Here is an 11,217-nt window from a genome sequence, read left to right as displayed (position 1 = left end):
TAGAACCATTAGCAAAGGGTAACCAAGAGTGGAATCTTTCTTCACATGCTTGTGAAACAAGAATAGGATAAATAAGAAACAAAACTATGACAAAGTAATTATTGTACTTGCCAAGGAAAACCTTTCACTTTCGTACCAAAGAAACTGGATTAAATTATCCTCAGCTAATTAAGAAGTAGTTAGTTTAACAGATGCATCATTAAGAACACAACACTGGATGAGTTTGCTCCAGCTTATAGTATCTACATCTCTTATATTTCTTTTCACTGACAATAACTAAGAAAGCAAATTCCACTTGCCACTGACCTCATCAAGGAATAACGTACGGTTTGATTTTAAAAAAAAACAAAAAAAACAAGAGATTGCCCTTTGATTTTGATTCTTTTCTTCTTGTTCCTTGTGCTGCTCCGTCTTGTGGTTCACATGGGGACGGGTCACACTATAATCCTTTTGGAGGATATATTCGCCCAACTGTCTCAACCTCACCTCACTTTTCCTCCTGCTTATAAGGAGCTCCTTTCATGATATCCCTCCCATACCACTCCCTTAACTTCAAACAAAATCTTCTTTTAAGAGTCCCTTCCATCACCTTGCTTTCACATTCAGGCACCTGCATACTTCTTTTAACTTTTCAGCCCTATAATTCTCTCACTTAAGATTTTCACCAATGGCATCTAATTCTCTCACTTCCTCACGTACCTCTGGCTCGTCCTGGACGGCAAAGCAAAACAAACTGTTCGAGAAGGCTCTGGCTAAATATGACAAAGACACTCCTGACCGCTGGCATAACATTGCCAAGGCTGTGGGTGGAAAGTCAGTTGAGGAAGTCAAGCTGCACTATGAGATCCTAGTCAGGGATCTCAAAGACATTGAGTCTGGCCGCTACCCTTATCCATATCCAACCAACTAAAGCGCTATGAGTTTACTACTTACTATTCACTACCTATCCACAATCACTATAGATAACCAAGAAGTGAAGGCCACTTTCATATGCATGAATCACATTCCTAAAAATGCAGCTGTCATGCTTTTTTGTTGATGTAGTTGTGGATTTAAAGAAAACGTGGTTCTTAGAATTATCATACATGCGCATATCCATGACGTCCTTGTCCTTCCAGCTCCACACACCCACAACCCCAAAGTCCTTAAGCATTGAAAACTCTCAAGTACCCAAGTGGGTCCATAAAAGAAAATCCAGAAAAGTAGGGAATCTTCATGTGCCTCCCCCCCCCCCCCCAAATTTCTTTCTGTGGTCTATCACTTTAAATTTTTTTCCTTTTTCCACTGAGCATATACAGTTCATTTGCATTTAATGTTCTTATAGACCTAATTCCTTACAATTACTCAATCCTAATCTCAAATCTTTCGACTCTTTTTGTCTTTTTGGATTTTGGACAACATGCCGATGGTACTTTTGTCATTTCCAACATATTTTATCTTAATTATCTGCATTTGTTTTTCTCACAGGAGCAAATCAATAAATTCCGTTTCTAGAGACTTAACTTGTCCTACTTGTCTTTCAGGTTAGCTGAAGACTATGAATATATATATGCATCTAGAGACCTCAGTTGCTGAGAGACTAGCCTAGTTCCCCACCTAAAGAAATCCATACAAAACTAATTATCCCATTGGTGTAATACTAAATGCTGTTACTACTATTTACCTTTTTTTTTCTTTGTTATTATCATCTATTTGTATTTTCCTTTGGCCTTTATCTAGCTAAAGTAAATGCTATATTTTGGTAACAGATTTCAAATTTCATTTGCTATATAACTTTCTTTGGTTCAAAGGGCAGCTTCTGATGACGAGTTAGAAAAATAAGCAGGAAATAATCGAAAGACTAGTTTCAAAATTACGAAGAAATCTGGTTAGGTGATCATTGAAGAGAGACGAACCTGATGAGTTTCTAGAAAAAGAATATCCAATCAAGAACCCCGTACATCTTGAACATCAACTTGATAAAGTACCACAAATAAATGCTTACGTCAAAAGATATAACAACAATTTTAAAGTATTTGGATACTAGAAATATAGCCTCGCTATCTCTTATTACTTATATTATATTTAAGGCTTTATTTACTATTTGGTCTTTGAATTATAGCCATTTTTCTATATTGGTATCTAAATTTTTTTATTCCATTTTGAGTACCTGAACTATAGTTTCATTACACTTTTTGACCCCTACTATTAACGGTGTTAAGATAAAAAAATAGCAACAAATCAGAACTGTCACGTATCCCTGTTGACCTGTAATTTAGTTGTTGATAAACATTTAATTAATACATTAAAATGCATTAATACGCAAAATAATATATGCAAATATAATAATATTATATATATGGAATAGGGTGAAACTTGATATTTTATTTTGGACAAAATTAAGTTATATATTTTTATGATAGTTAAAATAAAATTTTTAACATTTTAATTGCTTATACTTTTATACATTTTTAAAAGATTAAATTAAAATTTTATCATTTTAAAAGAAAATTTAACATATCCTAACTTAAAATTTTACAAATTATAAAAAACCAAATGTTAAAATTTCCATTTTAGAACCGCGACACTCCTACCAGCTCCAGCGACAATCAAATTGGGCAATTTTATTTTCAAAAAATATGGGATTGGAACAATTTTTACATTAAGAGATCTACTACTGGAAAGTTTAGAGTAATAATTTACGTTAACATTTAAAATTTAAAATATTTACTAATAACCTCTTAACCTAATAACAAAACAAAAGCTAATAACAAAACAAAAGTACTATGTTGTGAAATATGAAAACTGATTAATATCAAGCAACTTTATCCTTCACTCTTAATTATTAAAAATATAAATATAAATATTTGTAAATGACACACGTTAAAAATTAAAACAAAATCAATCAACTTTGGTTATCCAAATTGCGTTTACGCTTTCCTTATTTATTTAATATAAATGCAAAATATTATATTACGTCATATTTCTATTTATTTTGGTTTAATCTTTAAAGATGCAAATATATATTAATAGTTATAGTGTGCCATTATCAACTTGCAACCTGGGTACCCAATTGGGACAGACTTGATCCAGTTGTGATAGCTTGCATAATTGGCTAGCATGATTTTGCACATGGGGTGTTTGCATCCCCATGATGGGTTCGTATCATCATGCAAGCGAATTCATGTTTAAGGAATACATGTTAATCCTAGAGTAGGGTATGTGTTGACGTGCATGGGGGCCTACCTAGGATGTCACATCTAAGGGACAGTATCATATAAAAAGGAAAATTAGTCTCTTTGAAGGACAAACACACAAAAATACTCAACAATTTGGTGAGGTGAGCGTGGACAGGCTTCCGATCATCAGAAAATCAGAAAACCAAGATGACTCACCCTAATGAGAATTTCCCTAATAGCTTCCCATCGGACCAAACAGGAGGTTCTGACACCAGTAACTAACCCTGAGAGATGGATCTCTTTGTTGTCTGGTTTATTGATCGGCCAGAAAACTTAGGCAACTCAGGCCAATGAGGTGCTTCTAATTTATTTGATCTTAATACCCCTTTTAGTCAAGGGCCATCCTTCCCCGTTGATTAGGGAGCATCACCGCAACAATTGTTTGGTTTGCAGGAACAACTAAGTTTAATGAAAGAACAGATGACTCAATGAAGTATCAGGTTTGAACAACATCAATTGTTTCAGTAGGAGCTATTGATACAGAACGAGGAATTAAGAAGAAAGATACAGTTCGACCATTCTAATCTTCAAGGCAATGTCGTGCCTCTTCAAGAGGAGATTGTGAAGGCACATGCAAAGTCATGGCAGGATGAGATGGATGCTTTGCGTAGATATGTTCAAGCATTACACCCTGATGTTCAAGACATGGACTAATTGTTTCATTCTAACAACCTTTTGTCTTTAGAAATGCCAACTGTGAGCCTACCATCTGAGTTCAAAGTGCTGAAAGAAATGTTTGAAGGTAGAAGGGACCCCAAGGCACATCTTATGTAGTATAATGATTATATGAATGTGTTAAGGGCCTCAAATGTGGTAGAGTGTAGGCTTTTTCAACGATTCATAGGGAAGTGCGGAAGATTGGTACTTATCCTTTCCACAAGGTTCCATTTAGAGCTTATCGTAGTTAGGTCAGATGTTCTTATGCAGATTTCGTGTTCACAGGACAATAATGAACACTCTAATGGGTTTAATGTCAGTAAAGTAGAGAGATGGAGAATATTTGCAGGACTATGTGAAACAATTTTATGCAACGACATTGAACACGAAGAATTTGGAAGACAAACGGCCTATTGATGCCTTCATTATGAGGGTTCAAAATGAGCACGTGCAATATTCATTTATTGATAATAGACTGCAGAGTTTTGCAAACTTATACGAGAAGGCGCACAAGTCTGTTGTGGCGAAGGAAATTAAAAGAGCAGGTCGCAGTACCTTTTAGAGGAATGATAGGCAGTTTAGGGGTTACTAGGGTACGCATGGCCAACAAGGTCCTCTTTCTCAGAGTCTACGGGTCCAAGGTGGGGGGAAATAGAGGGATCACTCCCAGAATGAATCACCAAAGGCATTATAAAGGTCTCAGGGCGAGCACACAAGGAGGTATGTTCCTCATGGAAAATTTGAAGCATACACTCTTTTAAATGCTTTGTGTACTTGACCGCCTTTGGACGTACAAACGACTAGAGTATGAATACTGCAACGAAAAGATATGAAATCAAGGCAGTGTTCGCAAGTGTACGGGTCAGGTTGTAATATAATTACAATGAAGTGGGTGAGTACTCCGAGGATTGTACCCAAAGGAGGCGAGTTACTAGTTTAATTCTAACATACACAAATAGATCTAATTAATACTTTAAATAAACTATATTACGAATAAACATAAATAAAAAGTTTTTGGTTTTTATAAATAAAGAAATAAAAATAACAAAAACCTAAATAGAAAAGACTTCAGAAAACTAATTTATAAACTTAATCAATTTTAGGTATGGGTGATTATCTCGCTTCGGTGGTCATAACTAATTCCTATTTCGGGTTTTTACTCAATCAACTAGTTATTACCCTAACAAGATCTCTCGATCTTCCACTAAACTAATGATTCGACAAGAACTACTTATCTATTGACCTCACACTTCATGTAACACCCCTAACCCACATCCGTCGCCGAAACAGGGTTACAGGATGTTACAGAAGTTTATAGAATAATTACACATAATTCCACTATTTACTTATGTTCATATCAAAGCTGTCCACTCAAGTCATAGTCACTAAATTATTTATATCTTGAGCTACAAAATTATAAATTAAGATCCGCTTAATGTTTTTGAAACTAGACTCAAATATCTTTTTACCATAAAATTTTTAGAATTTATGGTTTAGCTAATAAGTAGAGTAAAATCTTGAAATTTACCCCTGTTCTGTTGTTTGACAGCTTCGACCTTTCTTTACTAAAAATGAATTATCTCTTAGTACGGGGTTTGGATAATACTCCCATCTATTTATCTTAAAAATAGACTCATAATAATTTAAACATATAAATTTAAAACCCAAATAATTTTTATTCAATTTTTAATGATTTTCCAAAGTAAGAATAGGGAACCCAAAATCATTCTGACATTATCTCACAAAAATTCAAATATCTCATAAAATAAAATTCTTTTGCTTACATTGTTTCTTCTATATAAAACTAGACTCAATAGGCTTTAATTTAATATTTTATTCAACCTCTAATTTGATTTCCATAATTTTTGGTGAATTTTCAAATTTAGACTACTGTTGTTGTCCAAAACTGTTTTAGTGAAAAATGTTGATAACTAAGTTTATAACACCCTCACTTCCTTTCAATTAAACCCTATACATGCCATATAAACCTTAAGATGCACAATAAAATTTACCGAAGTAATCTGGATAGTGTGTCCTGATGTGTTGATCCGATCCACCGATTTCACGTCAATCTACAAAGAACATTAAACACACAGGAGTAAACTTATGTAAGCTTAGTAAGTTCATAGGTTGTAAAGATAAACCTTACCAAACATTCTACGGTAAATCATAAACCACATAATTTACTATCATTTCCTGCCAATCACAATCACAGTCAATACACATCACATGATTGAGCTCAATATTAACAACTATTCAATTTCTATCACTTTAGTTAACATGTCATTTACCATTTTTTGTCAAATTAGAGAACGTTTTACGGATTTGAGTACGTCGTTTGCTTGATGCCACACATCAATTTTGTTTTGTGCACACTTTTCCATGGCCTTGCCATGTCTTGCACACTTGTCACTTTGCCATAGCTCAGCTATGGTTTTACACTTATACACATATAACTGCCATGGTTTAACCATGGACTTACATTCACTTTCACAATGTCATAACTCAGTATGGTCTTTTCACTGAAAAGCCATACCTACATTCCACATTTTTCCATGGACCAACCATGGACTTATTCGTCAATTCATCACTTGTCACTGAACGTACGTACTCAATCATGCTTATCCCTTGATTTGAACTTTCAATTCGATTTTTACATTATTTCAATTTCATAATTCAATAGCAAAAATAAAAATTATGAATATTGTATCATTCATTAATTAACAATTGAATATAAAAATTCAACCATATGAACTTACCTGGGCCAATCAGTAGAATTTGTAAAAATTCAGGGACTAGTTTGATATTTTCTCTTTTTCGCGTTTATCTTCGGATTCCCGATCTATAATATAAAATTTTCCATTCATTAGCATCTAATTCAATACTAATTCAATTCACAATTTATGCCCTTCAATTTTTGAAATTACACTTTTACCCTAAAATTTACAGTTTTTACAATTTAGTCCCTACTCAATTAACACTTTAATTGAACTAATTTTTCCTCAAATAACACTTTATCTAATCATTTTAGGCTATTATAAAGCCTCTGATATTCAGAATTTCAGTACAAAACCCCAATTCCTAGCTTTTTCACAATTAGGTCTTAAAAATCAATTTCTACTAAAATCACTTAATAAAATCATAATATAATGAAATTAAAGCTTCAAATCTATGATAATTCATCATAAACTTCCAGTAATCATTCATGGTAACTTTAAAAATCATTCATAGAATAAAAAACAAATGAATTCAATAGTTGGACTTAATTGTAAAAGTCACAAAACATGAAAAATTACAAAGAAAAAGCAAGATTTGAACTTACATGACAAAAAATATGAAAAAAAAGCTTTAAAAATTTCTCCTATGGCTTTTTGGCTGAAAAAAAATGATGAAATCTCTAGATTTTTCAATTTTATCTTTGTTTTATATGTTTAATTTGGAAAATTTCCAATTTTGCCCTTGTGTCTCCTTATTTTCTTGCTGATTTTCTTGCCCAAACCGTGAAGCCCATATAATTTGGGTCTAATTGCCTTTTAAATCCCTTCTTATTAGTCACTTAAGCTTTTTAATCACAATTTAACAAATTTTCTAGTATTTTCAATTTAGTCCTTTTTAATTAATTGACTATCCAAACGTTAAAATTTTCTAACGAAACTTCAATACTAACTCAATGACACTCCATAAATATTTATAAAAATATTTATGGCTTGGCTTATGAATTCGAGGTCTCAATGCCTCGTTTTAGTCCCAATTTACCTATTAAAATTTTATTAAATCACAAAATTCACTAATTCAAAAATTCTTCTAAATTCACACTTGACCCATAATTATTAATTTATTAAAATTTCAAACTTGTCAGATTTAGTGATCCCAAATCACTGTTTACAACACCACTGAAAATTGGGCAGTTACACTCCAGACAGTTTGGGGATAAGATGTTCACATATAGGCCATACCAATTTTGGGTTAATTCCCACCTAAATGACTTCCTAGGGTTGTCAAGCCTAGGGATTAAGTTCTTCCTCTCCCAAATAGTTGATCCTCTAATAAAACCCTACATAGTAATCAGATAATCACACTTCCACTCACTAATCCCTCATAAGAGGATTATTTTCTCGTGATCTCATGAACATAATAAACTTGATGATAAAGATAAACATAAATAAAAAATTAAGAGAAATGTTTAAGAGAATCCTGAATTGTATTGATTGAAGCATACAAATAGAAAAAAACTGAAATTAAACTAAAGCCTAAAAGAAAGGGAAAACTTAAAACTAAATTTACAAAGAAAAACTTAGGATGTAAAAATTGTCATCAAAAAAATGTTTTAAGAGCCTATTTATAGAGTTAAGGTTGCTGTTTCCCTCAACCCTAGGTTAGTTGACGTTCTTGTGTTTAATTTCCATTGTATGGATCAAAATGGCCCTGGTTCGTAAATGCTTCCTCTACAAGGTTGATGCGGCGGCAATCGACGCCTAGCCACTTTACCCAGCAGTCAACTCACGCGCCAACCTCTGTGAGTCTTCTATTACATTTTAATTTGGGTAGTTCATATGTGCTTTATTCATTAACTGACATGGAATTCGGATTTTGGATTTAGATTATGAATTTGCATGTTTTCCTAACTATGGGTCGCCACTGATGTCCATTTTCTATAATTTGTTAGCAAGTAGTGAGGTTTTTCATGTTTTTTAGTTTGGTTAGCAAATATGAATTTCCCTATTTCTATAGAACTTTGTATTATTACCATAAACTGCAGTTTTAATACCGTTATTCTTACCAAATTGTAAAATATGGAAATGGTTCAATGAAAAAAGTTCTCCTATCTTACTACCTATTAGACACAGTGCAATCTTTATTTCCTTAATCCTTTTTTTCATTTAACAGTATGCATTACAAACGCAGCTTAATAATTGAACTTGAATTTAGTTTTTGCATCCAATTTTCAATTAATCATTATTTTATAAGTATAGACCATAGCAACAAGTTTTCGTGCCAGACTCTATAGGTAACTCTTTAATTTGAATCACTATTGCTCACATAGATGATATAATAGTATGTCACATAATTTATTGAAAATTTATTTCACAAGTACTAACTTTGCCTCATGATAATTCATTAGAAATATACATTTGGTTCTAAATTTTTTCTCTGTTGACTATACAAGATGTAGTAGTTAGCTCATTATTGGGACAAACTAGCCCAGTTGCGAAGTCAAAATGTTAGACAGTTTATGTGGATGGCTCAACAGAAAAGACGAGATCATGAGCATGCATTATCCTTATAGACCCTGATTATAATGAATGGTAGTATGGACTCTCATTTGGCTTCCATGCATCTAACAGTGCTATAGAATGTGAAGCATTAATATTTAGGCTACAACTAACTCGACAGTTAGGGGCGAGAGAGTTGATAATATACACTGATTCTCAGTTGGTAAGAAAGCAGATAAATGAACAATATGAAGAAAAAAAGCCTAGTCTAAATAAGTACCATGCCATAGCTGCCCAACTAGTACTCAATTTGGTAAGGCAATAGTCAGACAGTTATCCAAGATAAAGAACACCAAAGCTGACATTTTATCTAAGTTGGCATCCTCTATAACTATTGAGCAAATAAGGAAAATCATGTTAGAACATAGAGCCACCTAAGCTGTAGCAGTCAACAAGTGCTTGATCTAAATCAAGAACAAACATGGATGACCCCCATAATATAAGCCTTACAGGGTAAAGTCGACAACTGAACAAAAAAGAGTTAGCCAAAGTGCAACACAAAATGGTAAGGTATGATGTTGTTATTTACATTTAATGCATCATGGTATCTACAAGTTATTTCTGGATCTATCAGTTTTAGATATATCATGTTAAGGGTGTACTTTATAAAAAGGGTTACTCCTAGCCACTTTTGAGATGCCTCATTCCCAATAAAGCTGAGTACGTCATGAGGGAGATACATGAAGGAATGTGTGGCGATCACCTGTGTAAAATCTTGTTTTTCAATGGCGTCGAAAATAGGAGTTTTGGGACTACAATTTTGACGAGTGGGTTCGTAAATTTTATTATTTAATCTTTAGAGTCAAGTACAATGTTGTAGTGAATTTTGATTTGAAAATTTTTGATAATTGGCCGGTTAATTAAACTACAAGTGGTTTGGTCCAAAAGTCGGTGATTTTGGAAAAATTAGGTATCGATACCTCGTTTCTGTAAACCAAACTCGTAAATATTTTTATTAAATATTTAAAAAGCTGTTATATAGGTGGAGAAGTTTGGTTAGAAAAATTTAGTGATTTGATAGTTAATTTAGATATAAGGACTAAATTTTAAAAACTGTAAAATTTAATTGCTTTAGATTTTTATTAGCTTACATGCTTAATTAATAATTGTTTAAGGTTTAAAGTAGTAATTTACCATCTTTTGAATGTGGGTGGACGGTCAATGCTTGTTTCTAATTAATTTATATGTTATTTTAATGTTAAATTAAATTAAATTAAATTAAATTAAATGTTTAAGCAAAATATTATAAAACATTAAACAAAAAAAAAGGGAAAAAACATTATCATCTTTCCTCTTTCCCCTTCATCACTGATTCTTCGTGGATGAGAAAACTTAAGTTTCGGCCAAGCTTCCAAGCTTTGCATGGTATGTTGTTTTAGTTTGTTTTTCATAAATTTTATACTTTTGAGATCATTGCATCTAGGTCTAGCTAACTCGTATCTCTATTTTCAAAACTATTAAAGATTTGAAAACTTTCCATTAATGAATTTTAGATGTTTTTGATAGAAAATAGTTTATTTGAAAGCTATGAAATGTTTAAGGATTTTTTATAAAGTAATTTTTGTTAATTTTGCATTTAGGGACTAAATTGTGAATATTTTACAAGTAACATTTAATTCCTATAAATTTGGATTTTGAAGGCTTTAGAAGGACATAATTGAAATTTGAATGAAAAACGAAGCTCAATTGTGAAAGTTATACTAGTTTCGGCTTTAGGGAATAAATTGAATAAAATATAAAAAATTAAGGAAATTATGTAAAATGAAATTAAAAGATTATAAACATGAATTTGAGTGTAACCATGGGATTGATACTGATATTTTTAATTATATAGATCAAGTTGTAAACTTAGGCGAAAAAGGGAAAATTGATGATTAATCCATGGTATCTAAAGTGTTACCATTTTGTGAGGTAATTTCATATAGCGCAATTTAAATTGCTTATGCTAATGTGTTATATTTCATCTATTAATATTGACTGTTGGTAAATTGAAATTGTGTTATAATGTGAGATAAATCCCGAATGGAATTAGTAAAAGTCTCGTATATGAGGTTATGGGTTCTTGCCCA

The 11,217-nt window shown here is 32.3% G+C and overlaps 1 protein-coding gene across 1 annotated transcript; it reads left to right on the top strand.

Annotated features, from left to right (window-relative positions):
* The first annotated feature begins 242 nt into the window (after nucleotides 1-242).
* On the top strand, nucleotides 243-1,745 carry LOC107897630 (protein RADIALIS-like 3). The gene is made up of 2 exons (XM_016823144.2): nucleotides 243-916; nucleotides 1,524-1,745. The coding sequence occupies exon 1, from the start codon at nucleotides 668-670 to the stop codon at nucleotides 908-910; it is 243 nt and encodes an 80-aa protein (XP_016678633.1). The 5' UTR covers nucleotides 243-667; the 3' UTR covers nucleotides 911-916; nucleotides 1,524-1,745.
* The last annotated feature ends 9,472 nt before the right edge of the window (nucleotides 1,746-11,217 follow it).

This window comes from Gossypium hirsutum, chromosome A10, assembly GCF_007990345.1.
Source record: "Gossypium hirsutum isolate 1008001.06 chromosome A10, Gossypium_hirsutum_v2.1, whole genome shotgun sequence".
Taxonomy (NCBI): Eukaryota; Viridiplantae; Streptophyta; class Magnoliopsida; order Malvales; family Malvaceae; genus Gossypium; species Gossypium hirsutum.
This window is presented reverse-complemented; position numbering and strand designations above follow the sequence as displayed.